Source organism: Biomphalaria glabrata, chromosome 3 (assembly GCF_947242115.1).
Source record: "Biomphalaria glabrata chromosome 3, xgBioGlab47.1, whole genome shotgun sequence".
Classification (NCBI taxonomy): Eukaryota; Metazoa; Mollusca; class Gastropoda; family Planorbidae; genus Biomphalaria; species Biomphalaria glabrata.
In genome coordinates this window covers 5,834,830-5,850,361 of record NC_074713.1, presented here as the reverse complement: position 1 = coordinate 5,850,361, position 15,532 = coordinate 5,834,830, and the positions used below count along the sequence as shown (strand labels likewise).

At 32.3% G+C, this 15,532-nt stretch overlaps 2 protein-coding genes across 2 annotated transcripts; one reads left to right on the top strand and one right to left on the bottom strand.

Moving 5' to 3' along the window:
• Positions 1–109: 109 nt before the first annotated feature.
• LOC106051259 (seipin-like) lies at positions 110–8,751 on the top strand. Its single transcript, XM_056023031.1, has 8 exons — positions 110–527; positions 1,849–1,930; positions 2,775–2,850; positions 2,988–3,055; positions 4,562–4,696; positions 7,108–7,205; positions 7,435–7,649; positions 8,569–8,751. The coding sequence occupies exons 1-8, from the start codon at positions 244–246 to the stop codon at positions 8,712–8,714; spliced, it is 1,104 nt and encodes a 367-aa protein (XP_055879006.1). The 5' UTR covers positions 110–243; the 3' UTR covers positions 8,715–8,751.
• Positions 8,752–10,137: 1,386 nt separating this feature from the next.
• Positions 10,138–15,519, bottom strand: LOC106065823 (phosphatidylinositol-glycan biosynthesis class F protein-like). Its single transcript, XM_056023032.1, has 5 exons — positions 15,181–15,519; positions 12,364–12,455; positions 11,949–12,062; positions 11,177–11,285; positions 10,138–10,502 (listed from the first exon to the last, which is right to left on the bottom strand). The coding sequence occupies exons 1-5, from the start codon at positions 15,421–15,423 to the stop codon at positions 10,389–10,391; spliced, it is 672 nt and encodes a 223-aa protein (XP_055879007.1). The 5' UTR covers positions 15,424–15,519; the 3' UTR covers positions 10,138–10,388.
• Positions 15,520–15,532: the final 13 nt, after the last annotated feature.

Genomic DNA, 15,532 nt, shown 5'->3' with positions numbered 1-15,532 from the left:
TAGATGATGAAAATTTTAAAACATTAAAAAAATCTTAAATATAATTAACGACAAGTGCCTCCCATGGCAAATCACGTGATTTACATGTTTGCTGCTATTTTTAGTCAAGGTAAACTTGTTTTCATTCAGTAGAGATTAAAGTTTCCAGAGTGTCTGAGAAAGCGAGAGAGCTTTTCGCCTATGTCACCTCTTGCTCTTCTTTGTTTTATAAATGCTAAATTATAAACGTCAGTTTAAAAGAAAATGGTCTTACAAAATAGTTTAGTTGTTCATTCGAAAGCACACATACTAAAAATATTTGAGCTGCTTTACCAAATCTTGACATGGCCATTTAAAACTGCTGTTGTAATTTGTGGATTCATCCTTAATTTTTTTCTTGACCAAGCCAAGTCCATTTTTCTGAAGCTTTTTTTCCTTTTCCTGATATTGGTTGTTCTAAGTTCAGCTGCTGTTTTGTTGTATGCTACTTTTTATAATTTTTACATCCCGACAGCAGAAATTAAAAGACCAGTGCATTTAACTTACAAGTAAGTGCATTGAGTGCAATGTATTTATCATGAATCATGTAATTGTATAATATAATATAATTGTAAAAATAATCCTGAGATCATTATCTGATATTATCATCATAAAATAAATTTTAGCAAAGTAGTCAAAATTCTTAACAGTAACTATTTAGAATCTGAACAGGGCTTGAGTTAGACTTGGTAGAGTAACTTAGAGGCAAGGCTACACACTTTATAACTAGATCTAGATGTACTGCGTTTATTATTCTAAATTTCAGGTTTTAGGGTATTGCAAATTTATGATCATTTTACTTAATTTTAGGAATACTATAGACTTATCTTTTATGTAGTCACATTGTAGTGTGTAAGATATATCTTTATTCTATTAAATGGATATGTAAAAAGCTTTGTTATGGCTATTAGTAAGCTTCATCAAATTGTGAAGGAAATATCACTGGAAATTCTCTGAACAATCACATGCAGATAGCTGCTGTTAAATGTTAAAATTAAAGTTTATAATACCATATTGCCTATTATATCATAGGTTCCAAAATGTTGTTATTGCCGAAGTGGTAATGGATATAAGCTCCCCACTACCTATAAAATGCTTCCTAATGACATGTGTCTCAAATAGCATCTGACAACCAGTCCCAACTCCTGGCCTTTATGTGTAGTACAGATATTGAGTCCTGCAGAACTGTTTTCACTAACAGGAGAAAGGGCAAAGGTGAGTAACTGGTGCCTTAACCAGTGAGCTTCAGGCAGGAGGGTCTAGTTAGCCATGGCTGGCTACCCACCTAGGAGAAGAAAAACTCAGAATTCAAAACTCTACATATAGAATGGGGTGGACGCATGGCTTTCTTTGATGTATACAATTAGTCCTGATGGCAGGGAAAGGGGGGCTCTTCAGGTGGTTATCACATCTTTCAAGCTACCATAGCATACTATACTCAGTGTGCTCTTGTCCCATTGTTTTAGTTGAGTTATAAAATCACAGGTTGGGTGGGGGTGTCTATGGGAAAAGGTTTTTGTGATTCCTTTGGGAACCCAGCAAATGACTCAGCTTGATTTGAAATCAAGGCCACTGTTAGGCAGACAAGCATTTTATCAGTAGCTTAGCTACGAATTTGCCATGATTTGGGGGCTCCTGCATTTGGTGTAATATTTAATGTTAAAAAACTCATGGGGGGGGGGGTGTTCAAATTCTCCCCCTCCCTCTCCCCACCCTAGCTATGCCTCTGCATTTAATGAGACTCAGCCACACATACGACCATTTCATTGTCTTCATCCCTTTGAACATTTTCTCTATAAATTTGTAACACAATTTTTATTTACTTTTAAGTGTGTGTTCTTCTGGTGTTGGCGTCTGCTCTTTTCCATCTGCCAATGTGACATTTTGGAATGATGAAGGCACTATTCAAGAGGTAAAATAAGATAAGATTACTTTATCGGTCAAAACAAATGGACATTTTAATTTGACTATCTCCATAGTTGTGAAAATCAACTAAATGTGATGCCAAAACAAAGCAATACTAAATACCTCCCCAAGATGGCAATAATGTTATCTGACAATGTATAAATCTTGACTGCCAAATAAATACATTCATATTTAGTGTCTAGATTGACAGGTGAAAGAGATCTTTTAGCTTGATGTCTTCCTCAATGGTCAAATGAAAAATATATATTTGTATATGACAATAAAATTTATCACTGTTTAGGGATGGATTTTTTTATTTTTTATTTTTTTTTTGTATAGAATATTAATAGCTGGTTTTGATACAACTGCAGAATGGCAATTGAGAAATTTAAAAACTGATTTGAATACATTTTATGCTGTACATTGTATTTAATGCATTACTTTATTTGCATAGTCGAGAGGCTAAGTGCGCTTGAACTTGGCTTGGTTTGGCTACCTATGAAGGGGGCTCGAGGTTCGACACCTGACTCAGGCAGAGTTGTGTTTACTGAGCGCCTAAAGGCAGCACAGAAAAACCTACTCCAAGATATCCCCCCCCCCCCCCCCAACGGGTCCAGAAATGAGATTGGACCAAAGCGCTCTGAGCGTACTATAAGCATGAATAGCGCTATATAAAAGCCATAATTTATTTATTTTAATTATCATATTTTTTTGTGTGTAATATTTTTGTTGAATTATTGTGTGGAATAATTGTTTTTAAAACAAAGTTTATTTAATTATTCTTTCTTTGCTAAATGTATTAGAATTTCTGTTAGTGTGTTTAATTTTAATCTCCCTTTGAATTTACGTAGGTTTTAACAGTTGGTCAAGCTTACATGGTTGATGTAGAATTGGAATTGCCTGACTCATCTGCAAATAGGAATTTGGGTAATAAAGTATATCTTTAAGAATGTAAACCTAAATTTTAAGTAAGTCAATTTAAAAAAAAAAATTAATCCAAATTAGGAAAGACTTAGTTTATTTGGCTCTTAATATTCTTGTATATCCATTTCTTTTAAATGCAGGCATGTTCCAGGTGTCAGTGAAAATGTATGACAGAACTGGACAAGTTTCTCTTACAACCCAAAGAACAGTAAGTCATTCAGGCTTAGTAATAAAACTTATAGAAACATTGACATTTCTTTAGTCAGATTTTTTTTCCCTTGTGGTATGAAAATTGTGATTATAAAAGCAGAAATAATTTTTTCCATCATATAGCTGAAACACTTCCTTCATACTTAATCTTGGGAATCGAAAACATTGCTATTATTATTATAGTGATGGAAAAGGTTAACTTGAAATTAGATGAAACGTGATTGTTTATGGTATCTTAGCTTTTGTGTTTGTTTTTTTTTTCTCCAATTTATGCTACCGTATTTGTTGACTTTTCAAAATGGGATGATGGTCTATAAAAGTCATGTTTTGGGTTTGAATAATTTTTTGACGTCCAAACCTAACCGTTAAAGTGCAATTATCTTATCTTATCTTATATAATACAGACGTTACTTCAAAAAAGAAGATGATTACGTCCTACGCGTCATGCATTTAGTCATGCATATTAACCAATGACTTAAATTCTGCCAAGTCACTGGTTTTCCTGGCTAGCTCAGGCAACCCATTCCATGCTCTAATAGCACTAGGGAAGAAGGAGTATTTGTACAAATTTGTCCTAGCATATGGGACGAGGAATGTGCCTTTATCTTTGTGTCTTTCAGAGTATTTTATTAAATTTTGTTTTTGTATTTGAAGATTATGGTTCAGTGTTTTATGTATTATTGCTACTTTACTTTTGAGTCTTCTGTCCTGAAGACTTTCTAAATTTAGTGATTTTACTAAAGGTGTTACTCTAGTCAAATGTGAATATTCGTTTGTTATGAATCACACTGCTCTATTTTGTGTCTGTTCTAGTTTCTTAATGTTTTCTTGAGTTGAGGGGTTTACATTGTATTTAATGCTTTATTTTTAGATTAGTTTTTGCATATGGAGACAATTTGTGAAGGCAGGTGTAGTAAATTCAAGATTATAATTTTCGAAATACGTTCAGCTAATTTAGTGCTATAAGTTGGCTTCATAATTTATTTTCCCAATAATTTATCAATATTTTTGTTTATATATATAATTTTAGTACATGTTGTTCAATACTTATCTAATTATAAGAATTATACAGTTAACAAAGAGAATTCTAAGCTTAGCTTCTTGTTACTTTGTGTCTGGTTTCTATGTTTATTGTTAGGTAAATTTAGGTTCAATGTGTACCCTTTAAAAAAAATCTTAGTACTGGTAATACATTTATTTCATCAACTAAAAATGCATGAAAATTTTCTGCTGCTTTATAGGAGAATAGAATTAATAAACAAAGAGCATATCAGCTTGGCCAAACATTCTTTGTTTTAATTTTGGTAGAGTTGTGTTTCCTGGTGTTTTTTTTTTTTTCTGTCAATAAATTGGTATTTTCAGGGGCAGTATACAACAATTTGAAAGTGGCAGCATTCTTCTGTTTCATTTTAATTGAACAGGTTACATGGAGTGATCTGACAGCTAGATATGAAGCTACACTTTAAAATCTATTTATATCTGAAATGTTCTATTTGATTTTCAGGCTATGGTCAGGTACAGATCAATTGTTCTAAGAATGCTGGATTTGCTTCTGTGGATTCCTTTTTACTTTGTAGGCATCTCTGAGCAGAAACACAGCATCATGATCAATATGTTCACTCATTATGTGGATGACTATGTGAGCATTTAGTAAACAGGTATCCCTTTACTGGCAAAAAGATTCCCCCCCCCCTCCTTTATTTGTAATGTACATCCATGAATACATTTTTTGTTAATTTATTGTGTTTGCAAAAAAAAAAAAAAAAGAGAGGGATACCTGAGCACTATTAAATGTTGTAGTCTTGTACTATAATCATCTACCATATTTTTTTGCACTCCTTAGGAAACTTTTTTTTACAAGACAGGGCTTTGAATGCTTTATATGTTTGAAATGGGCTTTAATTCTTTAAACTTTATAAAGATCTCTATCACTGAATTTTATCTTTTCTAAGATGATCGATTTTTTTTTTTCAACTCTCGTAATATTTAAAAAAAAAAAAAAAGGCAATAAAAAAAATAAATTAGATAATTTTGTGATATCTTTAAAATTAATGTAAGTACTTCTAACACAAGAATATTTTCTAAATACCAGCTTTCTTTTTTCTTTAAAGACCATAAAATAAAATACTTTTAAAATTTTTATTTATCTTCATTAATAAATTGGTGTAATGATTTTCCAAATTATTTTTAAAAAAATTTAAGGAATATTTAAAAAAATAATTAATTGCTTAAAATACTTTTAAAAGCATCAAAAAAATCTTTGATTACCACTGTCAGGATTCAGATGTTATTGTCTTCAATTCTAAGTTCAAAGATATAAAGCTTTCTCAGACAACCCTCAATATGTGGAAGATACTCTAGTATAAATTAAAATCAATGCCTGCTTTCTTGAAGGAATTACTTACCTGAGATTGATGGCAGCTATACACGAAGCTTTAAAGACTGCATCACAAACAAAGGGTTTAGAGACAAGGTTACTACAGCGATTGGACCCCACAATGACCTGCTAACTATTGAAAAAAAGAAAGAGCAAAATAAACTCTATGGCCATATTACAAGGTCTTCGGGGCTTGCAAATACCTTCCTTCAGGGAACAGTACCAGGAAAAAGAAGAAGAGGCAGGCAGAGAAAGGGATGGAAAGACAAACATTGAAAGAAGTTCTATCTAAGGCAAAAGACAGAAAGAAATGGAGAAAGATGGTTGAGAAGTCTTGTTTGGTGCCCCAACAGACTAAGGGATAGTTGAAGTTCATATAGAAATCTTTAATGGCATCCTCAATATAAAAGTGTTAAGAGGCTATGAATTATACATCAGAAGCTTTGAATAATTCATCAGAGGCTTTGAATAATTCTTTGAAAGTGCCAAAATGTGATGCTTTCAATTCCTTGTAAATGTCATAAATACAATCCTTTTTTTTCGTATGGAGGTGTCATACATGTGACGATTTTATTCTTTGAAGTTGTCAGAATGTGCTGCTTTTATTCGTCTGTGCCTTTATTTATCGGAGGTGCCATATATGTGACGATCTCTGTTTATTTATTTCTTTATAATGTCTCTTATATTAATTGTTGATTAAACAAAATCATCAAAGCGGAGATTATATTAATAATTTGATAATACACTAAAGAAACTATGTGTTCTCTTTTAACTTCTTTAATTAACTTCTTCAGATTACACATATAAGTAACTTCTCGATTTAATAACAACTTGATTTAAATATCTTCATAAAATAAAAACTTAAAGATACAACAACTTCAACTATAATATAACTTCAACTAATGTAACTTCAAGTAATGGACTCGCAAATATTTAAACTCATACTAACACAAGACCATTACTAAGCAAAGCCTGTTACAATGCGAGAACCCCTACTAACTCCTTTCCCCTAATTTATACTTTTCTCAATCGTACTTTCCAGAATCATAGAAACTTATCCCCTAATTATTTTATTAACTGTGACCTTCTAGAAGTTGACATGTTATTTTTTTCACTTAACCTCTTTCTCTGATTGGATGGCTAAAATTAACTTGTTTACTCTGATCAGCACTGACTTGACCTGAGCTTCTAGAAACTGGTCGAAATAGGTCACAGTCTCAACTCGTGACAATAGGCAGATCTATGACAACTTAGTTTTTGGGCATGGGGGTGAAAGCTCAGTAGAGCCCTGAATTAGAAAAAAGGAGGTGTTGAACCAGGCCAGAGCCTTCCATTGCTGTAAAGATACTGGCTTGGGTGGATGGATAAGATTTGTATGAAAAATGGTTTGAAATGGGTACAATTATTTGATAGTGGTTTGGACAAAGACAAGAGACAAAAGAGAACCATAACACTGTAATATTCAGGCTAGGAAATTAAGTCTAGGAGAAATCTAAATTTGAGGGACATAAGCAGCAGGCCAGAGCTCTTTACGAGCATTAGCATCAAAAGGATAAATATACCAAGCGAAACAAAAAGTTAAATACACATTTTTACAAATTAAAATTAATGCAAAGATTATTAACTATTATTGAATTCTTTTATTTTTACCTTAACTTTTGATTTTTTTTCAGTATCACCCATCAGTTGGTGCAACAGTTGAGGTTCAAAGCCACAAGATTGAAATTTACACAGCAACCGTTACATTCTCTGCTAAATTTTCTGGACTCAAGTAAAAACATTAATTTTTAAAAAGCTACAATTACTTCCACAAGTTTTTTTTTTTTTTTTTGGTGTAAAGTAGTATAATAAATCTTATTCTACAAGGGGAATACGTTTAAATATTTATTTAATAAATTTTTTAACTAAATGATTGTCATGCATTTAATAAGCCTGTAATTACAGAGAGTGTTGTAATTTATATGCCAAAGTAAAGAGGTGCCATTTATTTCATTTCACAGATATCTTCTTTACCACTGGCCACTTTTGAGTGGTTTATGTGCCTTTAGTGTCAATGTATTGATTCTGGCCTTGGGTTTGGCTGTCGCAGCTTATCAGAGAACAGAAACTTTACAGAAAATAACAGCGGCAGTGCAGATAACAGAAAAAGCCGAAGTGACCGCGAAAGATGATCAGAAAACATTTGCCTCCTCCTCAACAATGACAGAAGATAAAAGTAATTCTTATTCTTTCAAATATCCTTATCCATTTCTCCTTCATATATCTAAAGTGAGCTTTATATGTTAAAGACAGTGTTATTTCAAAACTAAATGGTTAACTATTTCTTTGGCAATAAACATACTTTATTTTAAGCTTCAGTACCATTTGGTACTGAGTCCTGGTGTCATATTTATACTTTGATTTTGTCCTGTTATTTGGCTAAATCTGTCATAATGCTTTTTTTAACTTTATAAAATTAATTAGTTTATAAAAAAAAATAAAAAAATCTGATGGCCCATTATCCCATTTTAATGCAAAGGATTTTAGTAGTGAAGTAGAGGTGATAATATAGAGAAATATCAATCTTATGGTAGATAATTAGGACAGGAGACAATCCAGTAGGGAAACCTCATGTTTAGTAGTGAAGTACCAACACACCAATTTGAATTTTCCAAGTTGAAATCTTAAAAGGAGAGAAAACACACTGTACTTCTTGCAATAACACACAGGAGAAATTAAATTCAGTAATAAAATCAAAGTAGTACACTTATCAAACGATAAACTGATTAGACCCCTGAAACGAGATTGTATGTCCTAGTTCATGTTGTCAAACTTTGTAGTAAAAAAATATATATTTTAATGTCATTTCTATTTACCTCCCCTTCATAATTTACCAATTTAGGTAGAAACTCAAAAGCTATTAGAAGCTGATCTGTAAAACAACATGTTGAAATTTCTCTGGCAGCCTTTATGCCTACACCATGTCACATCAGATATATGTGCCACTCCTCCCTTAAGGACTAACTGCCTCTGTTTATAAATCTGGGAAATCTTTGGAATTGAAAAGTTGACAGGTTTTGTTGTTTTTTTTGTTAAAGAAAAGTGAATGATTATTACTGATCTGTTTTTGTTTATTTGTGTGTATTGTGCTGTAGATATTTCACAAACCAGCAAGATAGAAATCAAAGCAGAGGACGATATTCTGCCATTGATACAAGAACCAGTGGATTTTGATTTTGCTGTGGAGAATACCGACACAGAGGTTGTGAATGAACTAAGACAGAGAAGCATTCAGCATTAATCTTTTATCATACTAATTAATATTGTGAGAAACTTGACAAAGCATTGTTTCATTTGTTTAATTATTGATAAACTCCAACATAGGGATGGAATATGTTTCAATGTTTGGTAAATTATTGTCATATAGATTAATCTTTTTTTTTCTTTCCGATTATGTACCACAAACACCTGTTAGTTTGCTGGTGTTTTTTGAATCATTCATCTAGGACTTTATTTCATTAGCATTGTTTAAAACATCATTATAAGATAAGTAATTTTTAAGTGAAAGAATATTGCAAATATTTTTTAGAACATGCCCAATCAAAATCATTTTTTTTTTACATTTATTTTTAGTAATTTTTTTATGTATTATATGTTGTATTTTTTTTTTTCAATTAAAAGTCTGTGATTTCATTAATTTATACAACTACAAAGTTATTTGTATTTGAATTTCATTCATAAAACCCGGTTCAACTTCTAATGTTTCATGTATATTTCAGGTACCTAATGTTAATCTCAAATTGCATTTATTTTGTTTACATGTTTTGTTTAAATAATTTGCATTGAAAATCTTGTGACTAGATGAATGCTTTATGTTCTTTTTTGCAGTTATAAACTCTTGTTTTCAATGTTACAAATAAGTTGCCAGTTGTGGTACTGAAGTATAAGGCCCTACGTTCATTTTTTTTTTGTTAGGTATCACCTGCAAGTTCATGTCCTCCAAACTATTAAAAACATAGGCATAACAACTTTTAGATAAACTTCATCCCATTTTACTTTTCATAAACGCACTGGCTGATTTGTCTAAGTCTAGTCAATAAACCTAGCTGTGAGTATGATAGTCATTTTCTGTTTTTTTCCAGCTTAGTATAATCTGGTCATTTTTATAATCTGAATTTTTTCAAGATGAATAAAAAAAAGTTAATCATCATTCAGTCAACCTTATAATTCAGAAGCTTTCTTTGCAACAAATTTTACAGATGTTCTAGGGACTCATTCTGTGTCTGTCCACTTACCTTTGTGATTCCTAAACATTTTTTTTTGTGCTGTTTGTACATTATGTTTGACTTTTTTGGATTTTTGTTTTATATTTTTCTATAAGTTAACTAAGTTTTTTGAATCCATTGAAGAATACAAATGTTAATTGACAATGCAAAGAGTTCATGTTCAATCTATATTGTTTGTGCAGTTGTTTTAGTTTAGATTAGAATAGTTCAAGATTACTGATACAAAAATATATTTTATCTTAACTATTGCTAATGTAAGAATCTATTCAGTTAACAAAAGTATAAAATTCAAAACAGATTTTGAAACTCTTACTGTAATCAGTTCAGAATTTTCTTTTAGTAAGCTAGGTTTAACCAATATTAAAATTTAAAAACAAAATCGATAATTTTATTTTGTAAATGCATTGTTACTTGTTTTAGATTAATAAAAAAAACAACAAAAAAAAAGAAAACATGTCATCTATGGGTAATACATGGTTATATATTGTGATAACAATTTTATTTACACTGAAAAAGCAATATATGTGAATGATGTTAATATAACATACTAAATACATCACTAGTGTAATACATCATTTTATACAGGCATCAAGTTAATATAAAATCTAACATTGGTCTCATGTAAAAAAACATCAATATAAAATCAGTTGCATTGTGAGAACATCTCTTCTAAATTAATTTTGACAGTTTCAAATTACTTTCCATTTGTTATTTAAAAGTTCTCTTGGTAGTTGAACAGCTCCAAAGAGAAGACCCAAACAGTAACCAAAGATAGCACCAACAGCGCAACTTATTGGCCAAGCCTGGAAATAAAAATGTGTACAATGTCAGTTAAGTGGGTCTAACACTTTTACAAAGCTTATATCAACTCACTCTGTCTGTGTACATGTTATTTCTCCCACACCCATTCTCAAATCAAGTTGAAACCTCACACAATTATTAATTGGCAAATAAATAAAGGTTGATGAAAATACTACAATATAGTTAGAAATAAATAAATGTTGATGAGCTCAAAATGGAGTGTGCACATGTAAAATAAGAAAATAAACAATGCTAGTACCTGTAGTATTCAAATCATATTTTTATCCAATGTAAATCTGCTTAGGGAAAATCTTGATTTGGTTTTCACCAGCATATTTTTATGTTTTGCTACAACACTCTGTAACCACATCCATTATAAGTTTTGTCTTTTTTTGAAATATCTCAAACATAAAAGATTGAGGATGAAATAAAAGTTACACCAACAGGAAAATCTGTCTCTGCCAACTACACAGTCATTTCAATAGGGTTAAGTAATTCTTTAAAAAAACAAACAAGTTAAGTCTTATGACAAGGTGATAAAATATAATGACAGGACAATCTTTCAAACCCATTATTTTCTTTTGATTACAGCAATTCTTCCTGTGAATTCTCTCAAAAAACTCTTTTTTTTTTTTTTTGGGGGTTTCAATTAAAATTTTAAAAAGTTCTACTTGACCTGCCAGGGTCTGTCCCAGTCAAGAGGAATAGCTGCTGCCCCAGCCCAGGAGCCAAGAATGGACATGATGCTGGTATAATACACAACTGTCTCAATGCCTAGGTAGGAACTGAAATTTGATTAAAACATATAAAACATAAAAAAAAACAACCATAGTATTATCACTTTATTATCCCATTTTAATGCAATTTCTGAGACATTATTACATTGAAGAAAAAATGCACTGCAATAACTTTATTGTTCTTTTGAGTCTCAAGTGACAAGCAAACAATGAACATTGAATGGTACAAACTGACAGTATTTTGTTAGACTTTACCAAATGCTGACTACAAAGGACTAATTAACTTCTTTATTATTATAGATTTGTATGCATAGTTTTCTATTTACAATAATACATTTTTGCAATGAGAATAATATTTATAATTTTAACCTTTTTTGAACTATTAAGGTAATATTGCCCCCCCCCCCTATTTGTTTTTCTCTTAATTCAAAATGCCTTAAAAAGTCTATAAAGCAAAGATCCATACTTTATAGAATTATCCAGTGTAATAAATCATTATAAAAAAAGCTGTTCACCTCTATTTATAACCTAATGGTCTTACTCGTAAATACATCATAATCTATCCAGCCAAAACACACTTCATAACAACCAGAATAAGACTATTAAGTATGACTTTTCAATGCATTGCCATTTAAGGTGCAGTATTTCAAAAGAGGTTAATTTGTTAAGAGTTTGTAAATAGTAAAAAAAAGTGAATCAAAACATGTATACCTGGATGTAAATACTTCGTACCAGCTGTCAAAGACAGGACCACAGAAAAGACACAATGGCAGGATAACTAGCACAGACATCAGAACCGAAAATGTGTATGTTTCCTCCACAGATCTAAGGATGATTTATTTAGTTTTTATTTTAAAAGCATTATTTTAGTTTAATATACTTTAAGTACTTTTAATTGTGGTATTGATAAAAATTCTTTTTAAAAGGCGGCAAATGTATTCTAAACAAGCAAAAAAGTACACTTGAAAATATTTCATCTTGAGTATCTTTGAATTTGAGAAAATCTGTAGCTACATAAACCCAATTTACTTATTATTTGTTAATAAATAAAAAATGATTAATTGTTTCAAGATTTGAAATAAACTGGTTTAATTATATCAATTAACCAACAAAGTTTTATACTTACATTAAAACTGGAGCCCCATACAATATGCTTATGATGTGAAAAATAACTGAAGAAAGCAGCAACAGACCACAAGACTTTATGAAACTGTAAGGCTGAAAAGAACAAAGAAGAGTTAAAGATATTTTTTGTACAGAAAAGAGAATTAGAAAATAATACCTTGTACTTAAATTACTTATCAAACATTTAGGGACTCATACAGGAGGTGTCTCCTAAAACATAGTTGGCCATACAAATCTGTTATTCACTTTAGTTTATACCAGGGGTGGGCAAATTACGACCTGCGGGCCACATGCGGCCTGCCGGAGTGTTTTATGCGGCCCGCCGACACCTACAGAAATCAGGTGTGCCCACAGTATATACATATAAAAATGCAAATATTAAAAATAATATCTATATAAATTATTGAAACTGTCTCATTATAAAAAATTTTAAGTAAACGAAGATTATGCTTATTGGCTATACATCAATACACTCAATTCAAAACACTATCTCTGAGTGTTGGGTAGGCTTGAAACGAGATGGCAAGTGTAACAACTGATGGAGCTCAATCTTTCACTGATAAAAATATGTTTTTTTTTTTTTTTTTTTAATATCCCAACCATAAACTCTAAACAGGAAAGTTTGCACAAAGATGCATAAAATTTCAAATTACTTTAGGCAGGTAATTGTAACAATCGAGCTCATTAGTGCCAGAGGTGTTAACCACGGGTAGATCCAATTTATGAACAAAATAATCTAATGCTACATTGGCATGGACAAGGCAAATGAGAAGAATATAAAATATCAAGGACGAAATTGTTATGTTACTGGTAGGACCATGATTGAGACCTTGTTACCAATATTTCTAATGAAGAGTGGAAGAAAGATTTCATGTTTTTTTATTATATCCATTGCAATTGATTGTTTGCATATGAAGTGCAAATGCATGCTAAATCTTTTCAAACAAGGCTTTCCCATTTCTACAGGCAAGCAAAAGAAAATAGTTTTTGTCATTTTCCTTTGCTGAAAAGTGAAACTATTTCTAGTGAAATGATTAACAGTACAACGCTTATTAAGATTCCTTAATTGTGCAATTTATAAAAGCAAATTTTAAGACGTCAAGAACGAATTTTCAGCTCCAGAGGACAAAGCTCCAAGCAAAGAGAAGTTCCTGTCAGTATTTCCACGGGACTCATACTGCACATTAAGTACAACTGTATATTTGTGGCGATATTGTGATGTAAAAAGACAACAGCAATTTAAAAAAAACGTAAAATTTGTTTCAAACATTGCTAACTCGGTTCGGGAAGGATCGACGGCAGTCTGGGAAGGATCGACGTTGTGAACAGAGCTCAGGAGCGTCACGAGAGTTGTAGTCATCTGACCACCTAGAAACGTCGAGCGGCGTTCTGTCCGGTTCGAGAAGGCCAGTAGGGACCCTATATAAGAGCGGAGGCGACGCAGTCAAGACGGTTCAGAAAGCGGTTTCACGACAGGAGTTCAGAACACGGTCGACTACAGCACAGTTCAACGGTGTGGTTCTGTACGGAGCATTACGACAGTTCAGTGCGGAGTACTGTCAAGTACAGTTGAGACGAACGGCGTCTTGATCTTGGTCTGTGATCGAGTCCGACACAACGAGCCCAAGTGTGTGAAGTCAGTCCCGAACTGTTGAACCCAGTGCAAGCCCGGAACGAGACGGAGAGGCCAGTGCAAGACTTGATACGGCGGAACGGTGTTATCAGAGAGATATTTGTTATCGCAGAGCTATTTGTACTGTTCTACGTGCTGCCAATTGTACAGTATTGGCTGTTATTTATGGACATTAAACCTTTACGTTATTTTGGAGCCCTGACTTGTCAAGTTCTTTAAGTTGGTGGTGTATGGTGCAGTTTGCAGAGAGCCTGGATAGTGAGATTCGTAACAATATATATATATATGTGTGTGTGTGTGGCCCGCCATTCCCAAATTGTTTTTAATGCGGCCCTCGATACAAAAAGGTTGCCCACCCCTGGATTATACAATAGGTCCACCCTAAATGAGATAAACATAGGTTACAGAGTTTGCATTTGCAGCCCTTCACACTGGCATATTTTCTTCTCATAGTTGCTGGTTTATTGTTGTTGTTGTTTTCATAATTTTAAAATAACAATGTCGGCTTTTATTTGGCCTTCCTGCTGTTTGGCAGCACGGGATGTGACATGAATTGATTCATCCATGTCAACATACAATATCTATTTACCATTTACCACTATCATAAAAAAAATGAAGCCAGCTGACATATATAGTAGATTCTTAAAGGAGAATTCGATGAGCTGTGCCTTATATAAGAAGCTACTATATATATATAACCATGTTCCATGTTCCTGGACTATATCTGTCTAGTTTCTATTCTAGATCTACCTAAATTCTAAATCTTATCTTCTTATCTTATAGTTAAAGATTACAGATGCTTCTTAGTTCTTTAAAAGAGATCCTGTTAGATGCATTTATGACTTCATGTGTCAATATAGTAACTAGATTTAGTTATAATGTTAATCACAAATCAGTGATTTAAAGTATCAGTATTAATGTAGGTGATGCTCTACTTTACCAAACTATCATAATCATACACTATCAATGACTAAATTGCTATGGTCCTGGCTCTGCTAAGGCTAAATCTAAGTAACAACTTTTCTAAACAAGTCTTGGTTTTCCTGGCTGGATGATAATGACATGATCATGACGATGATTGATTGAGAGAGAGGCTACCCATTCCATTCTCTCTACACTCTTAAGTCGACTTAAGTCTAAAGGCAAGGCACTGGGGTGACTTGGGAAGACTAATTTATAAATTACCTGAAAAAAGGATCTGTCCTCGCTACGTTCTGAACTATAGATAACAGTAAGCACAAACATAAACAGGCAGTTGACAAGCACTGCCGATATGCACATTTTTATTCCAACTAAAGGACTGGAGATGATATTCAGTGGCCCATCATTTAGAAGTAACGATAAAACCAAAATACCAATAAGAAAGGCAAATATAAAAGACGATAAGGATAATAATAATATAAATTTTTTAAATTTGTAAGAATACATTTCTTAAGTAATGTGATCTAAAGTAGAGGATAAGTCCTCAGGCGGCTCAGAATCATGAGTCAAGATCTAGACTCGGTGCATCGGACATGTTGATGAAATTACTAAGAAA

Coding starts and splice junctions, on each gene's coding strand:
- LOC106051259 (XM_056023031.1), top strand. CDS start 244: ATGGTCTTACAAAATAGTTTAGTTGTTCATTCGAAAGCACACATACTA. Junction 2,851..2,987: donor ATCTGCAAATAGGAATTTGG/GTAATAAAGTAT, acceptor TTTTAAATGCAG/GCATGTTCCAGGTGTCAGTG. Junction 3,056..4,561: donor CTCTTACAACCCAAAGAACA/GTAAGTCATTCA, acceptor TTTGATTTTCAG/GCTATGGTCAGGTACAGATC.
- LOC106065823 (XM_056023032.1), bottom strand. CDS start 15,423: ATGTATTCTTACAAATTTAAAAAATTTATATTATTATTATCCTTATCG. Junction 12,456..15,180: donor AGGACAGATCCTTTTTTCAG/GTAATTTATAAA, acceptor TGTTCTTTTCAG/CCTTACAGTTTCATAAAGTC. Junction 12,063..12,363: donor TATGGGGCTCCAGTTTTAAT/GTAAGTATAAAA, acceptor AATCATCCTTAG/ATCTGTGGAGGAAACATACA.